Raw genomic sequence first — 15,322 nt, 5'->3', positions numbered from 1 at the left:
AGCCTTTGTTGCCACCATCAGCAAGAACACTCTCAATATTAAAAATATAAGACATTGTGACCTAAAACACATTCCATTTCTTGGATTGAACCCCCTTCCCCCACAAAGTTGTAAGCTTCTTTGTGGTAGGTATAAAACAAATTTTTAAAACTTAATATGCACAGGCACCTACAAGCTTTGTTTCACTCGTTGCATAGTGGTATGTTGACTCCTTCCACTACTTTTCTAAGTTTAAAAATAGGTCATGCTGTTACCTCTGGATTGTCTAACAGGATACAGCCAAGTTCATAGCAAGCATATGGCTGGACATACAAGTTGCTTTGACGGCAGAGTTCATCTTTAGCAGCTCGCTGAAAGTACTGTGAAAATGAAAGGGAAAAAAAGAAACCAAAGACTGTAGAGGTACATTAAAATTGACTGGTTGTTACTTCCAAACAATGCAGAAGCACCATTCAACTTTAAGCTGCAGAAATTAGCCAAATCTCAAATGAGAATGCATTAAAATTTACAATGGTATAGATTCCTAGATGTTTTTACTAACACTACTTTATCAAAGAAAAATTATTAGTTTGGACTTTTACCAAGTATTATAGTGACTGATTCAAGAGTTTTCCAACTTCTTATTGAAAAAAAATACTAGCTCTAACAAGAAACTGTGACATCAAAGATGAAGTACCCAAATTATTTAAGGTATGTTTGAGAGAAATGGGGCAGGGGAAGGGTTTAAAGTCAGTATCTTGTTGCTTATATGAACAGCATTCTATTTCGGGGAGGAAAAAGGAGAGCTGTATCTACAGATCAAAACCTGGAGTGGTGACAAAATTATTCTTTGGTATGTGCTAATAACCAAACCCCTCTCTCTCTAATATGTCCAGAGAAGAAGTAGCAAACCTGTGCTTTCAAAAGGTCAATCTCCAAGATATTAAAAAAAAACCTGAAAACTTTCTTTGGTGGACATCTAGCAGAGCAAGAACTTTTCTCTTATTCTTCCCAGCTTCCCCTTAACTCTTGTTACTACAAACCACTTTAACTGCCATGTTCATTCAACAAAGCCAATTACTTTCACAGCACAGAATATAATGAGGACATGTTAAATCAGAATATTTTAAAAGAAACTCTGTTAGAATTCACAAACCAGAATGATCAATGGCACTGAAAAACTTACAACTTTCTTAACACTTACTCAAAAGTATTCACGGTTTTTAAAATAATAGTTTATAAAGTAGGAATAATGGTGGAAATTACCAGTTAACTACTTACCTGAACAGCATCTTCAGAATTCCCTAAACATTTGTGTATGGCACCAAGAAGCAAATTCCTCAAACCAGCAGCTGATGAATCATCCACATCATGACAAGCTTAAAAAAAAGATTCCAGTAAACCAAATGAATTGAAACACTTTCTTAGACAAGAACTGTGATTTACATTGTATTTTAGTCTGATATTTAAGTTGTACCAGAAAAAGGAGACGCTAGTAACGTTAAGAGAAAGCCAAGCAAGTTTTTTTCTTTTAAATACAACCCATCCTGTATGAACCTCATCAATAAATCCATCACTCATGAGAGCAATTCCTAACAGGAATGAATGAAGTCAAAGGCAGTTGGTGTCTTACTCTCACAAGAGAAGAACTCGTCTCTACTGGTCTCTGAAATATCCACTAAAAGGTAAAATTAAGGAACAATAATTTCCTTCTGGTGTTACAGGACACTGGTTTGTCCCACATATTGAAAGAAAAACACACAGTCCAAGTTAGAAGGAACACAGGGCAAGCAATTCAGACAAACCTGATTTTTTTGTGAACTGAAGCCAAGTGACAGACGCACAAAAATCTGTACTGGACTTAAGAACACCCAGACTAGGGTGTTTTGGCATCACAATTCTCAGTGATGATGGGAGGATAAGGTTAATCTGCCAGACCTTAGCTGGTCCACAATCTGGGGACAGACTGTGCCTCAGCTGAGTAGTGCTCTGTTTCCAGGAAAAACTGAATCTTTCTAAACGATTCTTTCTAAACCAACCAGACTCTTTTGATCAAGCTTATTAGTGCCAGCTCTGCTAAATCAAGGCGAGTTCCATGAGGAGCCATTTGCACTTGCCCACACCAGCACCTCTACAAAGAAGAGAGTACAGGGCTTTTTATCCCATAACTGCTGTGTCTGGAGCAGTGTAGCTCCTTAAACATTTTGCCTCACAGCATAAACCCTGCCAGAGCTTAGCCAACTCGGCATTCACAACACAGATAATCCACAGCACAAAGAAGCCACCTATGGATAACTGTAAGATGGCTTCATGAAGTATTTGCATTGTCAGCTCCCACATAGATTAGTCTCAAGTTACTTAGCATTTTATTTACACAGATGCAAGTGGATACAAATTAACTCCTTTAAGTCAAGTTTTAGCTCTGTGGAAAAACCTGGAACTCCACCCCAACAAATTACAATCCAATTGTTCATTACAAGAAGAAACAAATGCGGGAAATAAAAAACACCCCTGTTATTCATGTTTTTGAAATACACATAAGGTGCAGAGGTAACATTCACTGCACAGTAAACTTTCAAACCAGGAATGGCTGATGCAGACATATTTGTCAGTGTCAAACTTACAAGCAGTGTATCTCTGAATTTGAACCTATACTGCTATTTCACATTAAAATGTGAACCACTGACTGGAAGCTTACACAAGCGAGACCTATTCTGCCTCTGAGCGTGTAGGAGATAATACAAACAAACTCCTTACACCCTCTAAAACTGACTTCTCTGAAGGCAAATTATAGCCCAAAAAGATTCTAATTTATTTTGATGTAAGTATATCTGATTTTAAAGCCTACCATTACCTTTGTGACTAGAAAACTAGGGATCTTAATATAACCCACTGCCATCATGTAATTTAAATGGACAAGTCAACTCAAATTAAAACTGGAACTAACGCCACTACTAGTCCTGACTCTTGCATTCAGTACTCGAGTTTTCTAGCTTAACATGAAAATTCTGTACAATCCCCAAAATTTCACAACTACAAAAAAAAAAAAAAAAATAAAGCATCCCATGGCAGACATTTTTTGTTTTATTTTCTAAATGTGCAAGTAATAATCAGAGGATTTTAGAATGGTTTGGGTTGAAAGGGACCTTAAATACCATCTAGTTCCAGCCCCCTGCCATAGGCAGGGACACCTTTCACCAGACCACGTTGCTCAGAGCCTCGTCCAGCCTGTCCTCGAACACTTACAGGGATGGGACAGCCACAGCTTCCCTGGGCAACCTGCTCCAGTGCCTCACTACCCTCACAATAATTTCTTAATATCTAATCTAAATCTGCCTTCTTTCCATTTAAAGTCATTACCCCTGTTCCTGTCACTCCCTGCCCCCGTAAAAGGTCCCTTCCCAGCTCTCTCACAGGTCCCCTCTAAGTACCGAAAGGTTCTCTAAGGACTTCCTGAAGGCTTCTCCAGGCTGAACATCCCAAACTGTCTCAGTCTATCCTCATAGGAGAGGTACTCCAACCCTCTGATAATCTGTGCCTCTCCTCTGGACCTGCTCCAACAAGTCCATGTCTTTCTGGTGCTGAGCACACCAGACCTGGACACAGCACTCCAGGTGGGATCTCACCAGAGCAGAGCAGAGGGGCAGAGTACCTTCTTGGACCTACTGGCCACACTCCTTTTGATGCAGTCAATGGGCTGCCAATGCACATTTACAGGTCATGTTGAGCTTCTCTTCAACCAGCTTGAAACTGTTTGCAGAATGCAAACATGAGTGATTGCTGGATGGAGTGAGAAGCACTGATCACTTCATGATACACACTGCTACCATAAGCTTCATGTGACAGACACCTAAAGTCAGCTGGAGAACGAGGCAATCACTCACCACTAAGAAGGTCCCAAGACAAACAGAACACCTCCCATGTCACAGATAAACTTACAAGCTACCTATTTCCTCTTAGAAGAAAACTGACATGCAGGAATGAATAGGTAGTTTTAACTTTTTTTCAATTTTGTTGCTAGGTTTAATTGAGTTACATTTCCACTTAGTGACTTGGAACAGTAATTATCATGCTATTGTTTCATTTTAAACAATGATGAACAAAGTTATATGCAGCAGGCAGTTACAACTTCTCCCAAAAAACTGTAAAAATGCAGCACTAGGCTGAGTCGTCATTATTATTTTGTTACTCACCTGTATTTTGCTATGACACATGCACACAAGTTAAAATTTTCATGTTACTGCAATTAGCTGTTCCACACAACAGCATAAAATCCTACATCTCATTAAAATGGAAATAAATAAATCAAGGAGCCATATATACCTTGACTCATGTGTTGTAAGTTCGAGAGGGAACAGTTTGGAAGGGCTTTCCATAAGTATAACACTTCAATGGATGCTAGGACACAGAGCTCTTTGGTTGGCACTTGTTTCCTAAATCTATCTGCCTGCAAAGTGGGAGAAAGAAGGAAGGGAGATCTATAATTCGTTCTTTTAGAGGAAACACGATATTCAAAAACAGTGTATCACAAACACTAATTTTAACTGTTTTATAAAGTCACCCAACAATTTTACGAAAATAAAGTCAGTAGTAACTTAGCATAAAGATTTTAAGACTGAAAATCAAAATCTTTCAGCTAATTAAAGGGCTTACATATTGATTAAAATTATAACCTCCTTGTGTGCAGCCTGACTGGGTTTTACTGTATTTCACAGTCCCAATACACACTGACTGGATGCCAAGACAGTACCATCTGCAAGATCATCAGTTGAGAGCTATTTCCTAGACAACTCCTAGCTCTCAGAAACAACTAAGGCTTTCACAAACAAGATAAAAAGGAGTAAGAAAGGCAAAGCTAGAAGGAAAATCACCAAAGCAACTACAGTATTGTGTATTTTCATCTTTAATAATTACTTACAGAGTAATTATTAAAGTTATATTATTATATATATAAAGTTATATTATTAGAGTTATAGAGTGAATAGCTAATTAATTTCTGTTGTTAGGTCCTTCCAATGACACTATTCTTTTTCCATCCCATTCCTTCCCACAAATTCTACAGAAGCAGCACAGCAGAAGAGATATACAACCTGCTAACGAAAACACCGACCTAAGAACTGTCATCACTGTTCCAAAACAAGTCACCCTATACAAAAGCTAACCTTTTTCACTGAAAATTGTTCGATCTGATTGTTTTTTCTTTTGAAAAGCTTCTGAACTTCCTTGAACACATTCTGAGCACCATTGACATCACCAGTGGCTCCTTGACACACTGCAAGAACACCGAAACAAAAATACATTAACAGTACTGCAATATGAAACAGGAAAATCTAAGATTAGACATCATATGGTCACAGAGAAAAACCTCCACACACCTCCAGAAAATGATCAAATTATCAAATTTTATCAAAAATTATCAAGGATTTGACCAACATGGTAATCTCAACTCCCCCAGGTACCCTTGCGTTCATTAAAAACTCAGTACTACTTTTTATATCCATTAAAGGAAGTAATACCACCAAGCTTGTAAAGTGGTAATAATTCTGTCTACATGGAGAGGGGTGTACAGACAGGCAGGTACATGTATGGGCATGCAAGTGCTCATTATGGAAACAAAGACAATTGTCCAAGTCAAGCCTGGCACAAAGCTGCATGTGCAGCAGGCAGTGTGGAAAGCACTACATGCACCAGCAAGTTTCCCAAAAGAAAACAATGCCAAAACCTTACCACATCACTGACTTACCATTTACCCAACACCCTGGGTATACTCACCTGCTGTTAAATAAGCATAGTAGCACTGGGACCACCTGGATTCATTTTTAAGCCTTTCAAAGGATTCAAACGCATCTTTGAAGTTCATCTCTATCATGCTGCACCAACCTAAAAGCAACACTGATTTAATTTCAGGGAAATAACAGTAATTCAAACCTGGTGTCAACATTATTGAAACACAGTTCTGCTGTGTTTGTTTTGTTATGAGAGCTGGAGCACATTTAACAACTATAAAAGTAACTGGAAAATTAAAAACAAAACAAATTATATACATTTGAAGTCTGGTTTGAATTTACTGGGACATTTTGAATTAGAAGATTCCATAGGAAATAATGAAACCACATTTCAGAGCAGGAACAAAATTATACCCCAAAAGCTCTCATTTTTAAAATTTAGATACTACATTTTGTAGAATGCTGAAACTTACAAAGCTATTACTTCTTCCCTTATTATTTTCTACTGTGACAAGATCCCACTTAAAGCTTGAAGCAACCTATCTTCTCCACTATAAAGACTTGTATGCAAATTAAGACCATACATCATATCCTGCTATTGATAGAAGGAAATGAACATGAAATACAGACCCTGAAAACGGTGAGGCTTCACTAAACTGATTAGTTTCTGGCACAGAAATGGTGACTCTACAGACAAGTCAGATGTATTTATTTCTAATTTTAAATAATACTCAGTAGATTAACAGTTTATCCTTGATTCCAGAGTCTACTCTCTGGTTTTCCATCATCTTGTACTTGCAGATAATTTTATTATGAAGAAGTGTTGAATTCTACTTGTCTAAACAAGATCATTACCATAATCTATCCAAGACAAAGGCCAGTAATCTAAAACCTTTTTTAAAATCCTAGTAAGAAGTCTCCAGTTTGTTTACTGAAGCTGCCAGTCAAAACTTGAAAGTGAGCTATTTATGGTGCAAACACATCCAACGTTACCTATTTCATATAAGCAGACGTGTTGAATCTCCCTTTGGTCTGTTGCAAGTTCCAAAGCAGTATGAAATGAGGTCAAGGCACTATTAATTTGACACTAACAAAAGTGAAAGAAAAAGAAAAAGAAAAAAAATCAGACACCTGAGATTTAAAATTTGCTGGATAATTTAATTGTGATAAAGAAAAGAATTCATATTTCTTTTAATAGGTAGTTAATAAAAATTAGAGGAGTTTAATAGCGTAGTAGCAGACGGGTCAGGCCAAGTCTCAACCTTCAACCTTAAAAATCAGTGACTGTATTCCTCATTAAGTCCAAAATTCATTGAGTTTGTGCAGTAAGCTTTTAAGTAATCTCACTTCTACTTGTAATAGTCATTCCACCTTTAAAAGTCATATTTTTAGCATCTGCCAATTAAGTTTACTTTCCTGTACAAGAGAAACCTTTAGTGTTTGATTTCATTTATTTTGAACTTTCCAACCTCTTCCCATATCCCCCAGAAACCCCTTTAAGCAACAATTAATAGAGAATTCATAAATGCTGCATGACATGTAATAAGATAAAAAAGCATATGAGAGAAAAAGCATTTTGATAAAATCATTAGCTAACAACAACTTAGAAAAACGTCAGCTCTTTTTGCTAAGAACTAGAATGATAGTTCTTTTGACTACGTGGCTTTCCCAGTCTGGGATGGGACTTCCCCCTATCAATCATTATTGGGGGGAGTGAAAATCAGTATTTAATTAGTTTTAAACATACTGTATATTCCAATGCAGCCTATATCAGCTTTAATACCATTCCTGTATTTATTATCACATACATTTATTATAATTTATACAACAGAAGAATTTTTAAGCCACTCTCTGCTGACTAAGCATGTGAGCAAAAGAAACCCTTGAAAATGCAAACTCACCATCTATGCCAGCATAACTGAATTCAAAAATTCCTACAAAGATCTGCAGCATTGTAGCTTAAGTCCAGGCACACACAGAGCTCTGAAATGATTGTATCAGTTTTTCTCCTTTGTCTCATCAGGGAAAACTGGTTTAGTTGCTAAGGAATGATTTAACTGTAAATAATACACACTGCATCAAGACAGCACAACTGCCTGCACAGGGAGCCACAGCTGTATCAGTATAAACACTGTATACTTTGAAAGTACAACAGTGATTGAAATAAGATGCTTGTTGACCAAGGCAGAATACAACACAGAAAGACAGGTGAGTTGTATTTGCCCTCAGAATTGTCAGTAAGCCTGGGCCATGCACACCTTGCTCACTGATGCTGTATCACCCCAACACAACTACCTGGAAAGGGCCAGTCTTATAGAAAAAATAAAATAAAATAAAATAACATCAGTTTAGAACTTTATTTCTGTGCTAGGAATTAAAAATCTCTGTAAATCTGTGTTTTCAATGCTTCTGAGGAAAAAAAGAAAAAAAAAAATCTGGGTATTTAGTCCTCTTCAAAGATATACTGCCTTCTAAACCCCTAATCATTCTGAAATAGGAATCATTTATTCCATACAATGACTACTGGCCATCAACTCATTGTCTACAATGCTGTACACCTGCCTGAGGCAGCACAGGAAATACCAACCACCTGGCAATATACAAGTTCAGACTGTTGAATATTCAAATCTTCTATAACCCACCTCTCTAACTCTCTCAAGTGTTTTGACATATGCCTAAGTCTTCCTTCAGCATCAAGCTCATTCAAGTATGTTTCAGAAACATTCATTAATAATTGAAGTTTCAATCATCTCCAGGGATTGCAGCAACATCCTCGAAGATGAATTACTACTCTTGGTGTTAATTCTTAAATTAATTACTATCTGTTTACTGTTTAAAAGAACAAACAAAAAGAATTATTAAGTCCTAAGAGTCTAAGCATAACATCCTGGCTGCACCTGAAATTGATGTTCTTTAGCTTTATAAATACATAGACACACTTAATTCCTTCAATAGATATCGCTCACGTTTCTCTTGGACATAATATAAAGACAAAAAAAGATGAACCATAAAATATGTAACATACAGAACTACAAAACCATAAAGAGGATGTATCAACCTAATGTGAGAAGCCTAGTCTTACATTTCTGGACTTCATATTAAAACTGAAAGCCCCAACACAACAACTAAGCATCTACAGAGCTTACCAAGACGGCTTCCAATGACAGCATACATTTCCCCAGAGTTGTTCTGAAATCTCAGGACACCTTTCTCCCTCCAGAACATCTCTGTTCTCAACTACCACTCTGAATTCATAATGATTTTAAGAAACCATGCTCAGAAATGAGGGAAAACCAAAAATCAACTTCTAAAAGCTAATAATTTATACCAGAGGACACTATATGGGTGTTTTAAAGCCTACACTTTCTATTCCTTAACACACTAAAACCCATTTTTCCTTAGACAAGTCACAAAATCAAACTGGAATTAAACTAGGATACTGTACTTTATAGCAAAAAGTAACTAGAAAAGTCAGCACATTTCCTGAAAATAAACTTTGATATTACATGTCTTCAATTTTTTTTTTACTTTAGACATCACTGTGATTGTCTTCCAGAAAGCTCATTTAAGACTTCTCAATGCTTGCTATTACTCTTGTCCTCAGCCTGCTTTTCTATACCACAGCCTCTCACCCCTAAATAAGGATGAAGGTCCTGATACTGTAACATCTACAAAAGGTAGCTAAAAAGCAAGAGCGCTTGTAGACACTACATTTAAGCACATGTTACCACAGCACATTTTCAGCAGCCTGCTCATCAACCACAATTTAGCACACCTAAAGCTACCACTGGTGTCAGCTGGAGTATTTGGTACTTTTTCCCTCAGACTATTTACATGCACCTACACCAATGGAAAAAATGGGTCAAGCCTCAGAACCTGAGGGATTTTTTTGCAGCCAGAGATTTCCTATTTTTTATATATACGTATATATATATATACACACATATATATACACACACATATATATAGATAGATATAGATATATAGATATGTACACACAGCACACACACAGGGAGTGAGTTCCTAATTAAAGCAAAGCCAACCATGTCCAGTTCATAACTTTTTTCAAATACTTTATTTTTGCTTTATACCCTTATTGCTCTCCACATGAAGCCATCAATTTATTAAACTATTGTTGAGGGGTATGATTTTAAAAGATTTTAAACAGTGTTGCTGACTAGGGAAGAAAAAACAAAAAAGAGAAAGCAAAACTGGAAGATGAAAAGCAGAAATGGGCAAGATCCAGAACACCACCTCTCACTGCCCTCTCCCATGCTACCACCATGTCCATCTTCCACTACTGGCTACAAAATCACACCTGAATAGTGTAAATCTTGGTTTCAAAATTAAACTGGGGTGTATTAACATCGTTCTAGTATCAGACAATACACATTTAGAATGTGGGTGGCAATATTTTTACTTTTACAGTAATAAGAAATGGAGTTTCTGGCTGTGTCTGTGGACCTATTTTAGACCAGTGGGTTTCAGCCATTATAATACCAACTCTATTTTTATGTACCCTTTAGGCCTAAGTATAAAACATAATTCTCACTTGTTTGCAGTAGTTTAAGCTTACATGAAATATCACTACCAGCTTTAAAGGTAAGTTATTTCAAAGAAATTGTGAGACCTTGACAAAGAAATACTTGTGAGGATGGAATACATACCATATAATCACAAATCAAGCACAGAAATGTCCATAAAAGCAGCCTTAGTGAATTACACAAAAGTCAGTAAAAATGCTACTTTTAATACACAGTCTCTTAACCTACTCTTTGGAAAGAAAAAAGACATTTGATCAGCCTAGCAGTGCAACCTTTAACTTTCTGGTGGATTTTCATTCCAGTCTCCCCAGATCATCCTTCTTTCCTTTCCCTTAAATTGCTCAATTCAATAGTCTCCAAGTGCTTTCAGACTTTTTTCTCAAAAATGTGAATCCAGGAAAAAAAAGCTGACAGAAAATTTGCTCCACATTTATTGCACCTGTAAGGCTACTTCTTTGAAAACTGAAGTCTGCTAAGGGTTTTACTGACTAATATCCATTCATGCTTTTTGGGGCACAAAGCATTATTCAGTCCCATGCTGTTCATTTGTCTTTTATAGACAGGAAGGTTTCAGAGAGATAGTGCTTTCTCCTTGCCTGCCTTTCTTGGCAATTTCCCCCTTTGTCAGATTTGTGTCTCACTGTCCAGTCCTGAATTACTGCTCCTGCGTTTTGAACAGTTTCCCTGTCTCCAGGTGTCCATGGTCTGAACAATGCTCCTTACTTGTTTTTTCTTCATAGAAAAGAAAAGACACATACATACAGTATGAAGGTTTCCTAATGGAAGCTGAATATACCATCAGCTGAAGGCTACAAAAAAAGCAAAAGGAAAAAATTTGATAGACTGAGTGCTAGCAGGCCCTAACGCAAACCCTACAACCATAAATGGAACACACAACGTCTTCTGAGTAACATCTAAGGGGCCTTTTATCTATCTGTACTATTATATTATGCCATAGAACTGTTAAGAGATGACAGATGTAAAAGAAGGACTAAAGTAGATAAGCTTCAGCTCAAGGTATACTTTTAAGTGAATATACATTAAAATACAATTCTGGTAAGCCACCTGGAATAATATCCTATGCCCATTGGAAAGAATTTAAACCTACCTATGCACTAACAGTTTCAAGGAAGGCCAAATAAGCACTTCCTAGGCTTTGCAGGAGCTCTTGGAAATGAGGAGGAAATTACAACTCAGCATATTAGCCTGTAATGTGAGTGTCTGTGCACGTCTGGTTCAGAATCACAGAATCGTTTAGGTTGAAAGAGACCTCCAAGATCAATCCTTAACCAATCATCACCTTGGCAACTAAACCACAGCACCAAGAACCACATCCAATCATTTCTTGAATACCTTCAGGCAATCCCACCACTTCCCTGCACAGCTTGTTCCAATGCTAAACAACCTTTTGTGCAACTAAATTACTGCTGAGGTGGAACTTTAATCTCCCCTAGTTCAGCTTGAAGCCATGTCCTTCATCCTATTACTCACTGCCTGTGATAGAAGAGGCTGATCCCCAGCTGGCTACAGCCTCCTTTCAGGCAGTTGTAGAGAAGCCACCCCTAAGCCTTCTCCAGACTGAACAACCCCAGCTCCCTCAGCTGCTCCTCAAAGGACTCATGCTCCAGACCTTTCACCAGTTGTGCTGCCCTTCTCCAGACACACCAACAACCTCAATGTCTGTCTTGAATTGAGGGGCCCAGGACTGGACACTACTCGAGGTGTAGCCTCACCAGTGGCCCCTCACAAGGGGACAGTCACTGCCCTGGTCCTGCTGGACACACCAATATGCAATGGATGCTGCAAGACCAATGCCCAGATTCAGGACACAGGTAACCACAAGTGTGTTGTGCAGAAACCCAGTGCAGCTCCACATGCCATTGCCACCAGTTACATTCCTTCCTTCGCTATTATGCCAATAGCCTTTAAGCAAATTAAGCTGGAAAAGTCCTACCAAAATCTAAAAGAGCCCAAGACACTTAACAGGAACATTTGGACGTAGCAAAACCTCAGTGACAGAGCACCACTGGGAACAAAGAAATGACGGGGGGGAGGGGGAAGAGGCTGCTGAATGGAAAAGCTCTCATGAAAACACACACATGAATAGATAGCAAAGGGACATTTTAATTCCTTCCAGCAACCAAAAAGCTTTCTGCTGACTAAGGGCATGGCTACACAGCATAATGCACAGCACTCTGCCTGCCTGAGCTACTGACTTAGTTAACATGGCCATGCTGTCGCCATTCACTTGGAGCTAAACTTAACTGTCTCCATACAGTATTTGTGCATTAAATAATGCAGTAAGATTACATTTAAACAACTCTCCTTTGAAACATTACAGTTCTCCAGAAAGGGACTGACTACACAAAACTGATACTTATCCTAAATATATCCTCTTTCTTTACACATACACTCCATTTATTAACAATTTATGCTCAGACTTTTGCCATAACTTGCCCTGAAAGTCAAAAGAATCATTTAAATTTTATTCCTTGTTACATTAAAATACCAATTTATACCCTGCATTGTGTAGTTATTCCCAACAAATTTGATTTCTACCATGAGAATGGAAGAGGCATATAAATGAATAAAACCCACTAAGGTCTTTCCTACTCAGGCAACATTAATACCTTCTCAAGACCAGCAACTTGCCTGTGACAACGTAATTTCCAAAACGCACCACTGCTTTCAGAAAGACAGCAAAAAAAGAAAAACAACATTCAAATCCCACGCAGGGGTATGCCTGCAAGTCTGAAAGGGCATTCTTCTCTGAAGCCTGTTCCTCTGTTCTGTTACTACCTCTCTGAAAATACTGAGCTACATCTGAAAGATTTAACGGCAAATCTAGCAAGGAACAACCATCAACATCTCAATTAGCTCTTGTAATTATAATGTTGACATGAAGGGTTTGAACATTCTGGGCTTCTGCTTTTGTGTTAGGTTTTCTGGTTCATGTAATTGCTCTGAAAATATTCTGGTCTGATAAAAGCAGCAACTAGGAGTTGAGTAGTACTTCAAACAGATTCTTAGAGAATAATTCAGCCAAAATCCACAAGGCTGCTGCAGTGTTTGAATAATGCTTTGCAATAGCATTCACAAACACATTTTCAGTGAATACATTTCTGTTTAGGTCAGAGCTCGCTCTTAGGAACAGAAAACATCCTGGTGTGACCTCTGAAAACCGAAGTAGTTATTTGAGGGAAACTACTGCAAAGAATTAGCTGTATATGAGCAATGCACAAAACCAAGAGGAAGATAGATACTATGTACTCAGCAGATAACGCTCAATTTTAGCTTGACAAGCAAAACTGAAATAGCTCAAGAAATCTGAGTGGCCAAATGCACTTCCTTTTAGCAGAGTTGCAGAAGTATCAAGTAGCTGAAAAAGAATTTAAAAATGTTATTAATTCAGATAGACCTAGTAGAAGAGCAAGTTTTGCATGTGAACTTGAAACTAGGAAGGACTTCATCCAATCTTTCTTATCTTTCCATGTACCTGTATCTTTAGTCACAATCTGCTGAAGCTTGCACAGTTCATTCACATCACAAAAACAAAAGAAACAATCAGGAGGAAAAATCAGTCTAAAGAATGAAAATATGCAATACCTCTAATCGCTGTATCCTTCCCTTGAAGAACATGAACAGAGAAGAATTTGGATAAGCAGATTCTTTCTTGGCAAGAATTTCTTTTGCCTCCTTCAATCCTGCCTTGTTATCACTGCCATCAAGGGCAAAAAAGGGACGAACAACGGTGTGGTACCACAACAGAGCTAATCTAAAAGAAATAGAAGAGTAAAAAGGATTACAGCTTGTAAACAGAAATTTAATGGTAACATTCTACACAGACAAACTTTTTAATTATTCTGGAAGACAAAGACAGATATGAATCTTGTATTATACAATCTGGCTTTATACTTTAAACACAGTACTACTGCCATACATCCTACATACTCCTAAACTGCACCTGAACATACAATCCAGTGCATGTTACCCAAAGGCAAAGTAACAATTGAGCTCATAGCATCAAAGCAATTGAGCCTTTAGAACTCAGCACATTTTAGAAAAGAAAAAAACACAATAAAACTTTGAAAACTAACTCTTCACTAGAGAGAGAAACAAACAAAAAAAGCCAAACAAACAATAACATAAAGCAAACAAAAACCCCAAAACCAAACAACCAAAAAATCCTGACAAAAATCAACAAAAAACCCTGAGCACACACCAGCAGACACTCTTGAAATCAATATGAAAACAAAATATATCCTGTGTTCAGAAGGGTAGATATTTACATGACCTACATTGCTCCTGGAAACAAAGGCAGAGCACAAAGCTTTCCAACGCTACCTAAAGGAGGAATCATTCTCCAAATGTATCATTTTTCTCCCTTAGAAAGGAGAAAGACCAACAGGAATATTTAATCCTAAAATTTTTGAAACTAACAGAATCACAATTTTTCTTCTGAAGCAGAAGAAACTTCAGCTCTGCTGTCAGTGTTTCAAAATTGACACCTGATGGTACCTGCTGTAGGTCCAGTAATAAAAGCATTAATTTGTAGATATTTGTAGATAATGGAATAATAAAGCCATTTATGAGGGCAGTTTAAATTAGGTCTGGCCAATCCTTCAGCTCTTGAAAATACCTGAGCGCAGTATGAAGTCTTAGGAAAAGGAATACATACAAAATACTCCCTTAAAAATACTGTAAGGAACATCTCATTTCACTGAGATGCTTAAAAAAAAAAATGAAAACCATTGAAAATTTTTTGTGTTAGTAGTAAGAAAAAATGGCTAAATGAATCCAGTGACTCATACTAAGTAGCATGCTCTCCACAGCAGAGAGTGTAACTCAGGTAAATTCACACAGCCTTCAGGGGAGCTTTTATTTACTCTGCTGGCATTTAAACTACAGAATATTAGAACTGCAGGTACTGAAGAATACAGCAAAATACTGACCCAAACCCCAAATACATGTAGATAATTAACAGCAGAGATATCATACATTAGTAACTGATGAATTTACTAAACCATGGTATGTTAAACAACAAACTACCAGTTTATTTTACCTGCTGTTGTT

At 37.5% G+C, this 15,322-nt stretch overlaps 1 protein-coding gene across 1 annotated transcript in view; it reads right to left on the bottom strand.

Moving 5' to 3' along the window:
* TTC39C (tetratricopeptide repeat domain 39C) overlaps positions 1-15,322 on the bottom strand; it is a 37,757-nt gene that overhangs the window by 4,664 nt on the left and 17,771 nt on the right. The window contains exons 6-12 of the mRNA XM_058830465.1: positions 13,856-14,024; positions 6,699-6,792; positions 5,752-5,859; positions 5,142-5,251; positions 4,303-4,426; positions 1,261-1,358; positions 255-359 (exon numbers count right to left, since the gene is read on the bottom strand). Of these exons, the coding sequence (XP_058686448.1) occupies positions 255-359; positions 1,261-1,358; positions 4,303-4,426; positions 5,142-5,251; positions 5,752-5,859; positions 6,699-6,792; positions 13,856-14,024 (808 nt within the window). The remainder of the gene's footprint in view (positions 1-254; positions 360-1,260; positions 1,359-4,302; positions 4,427-5,141; positions 5,252-5,751; positions 5,860-6,698; positions 6,793-13,855; positions 14,025-15,322) is intronic.

The sequence above is a fragment of the Poecile atricapillus genome, chromosome 2 (genome assembly GCF_030490865.1).
Source record: "Poecile atricapillus isolate bPoeAtr1 chromosome 2, bPoeAtr1.hap1, whole genome shotgun sequence".
Taxonomy (NCBI): Eukaryota; Metazoa; Chordata; class Aves; order Passeriformes; family Paridae; genus Poecile; species Poecile atricapillus.
Note: the sequence above shows the minus strand (reverse complement) of the source record. Positions and strands in the feature narration are given on the sequence as shown.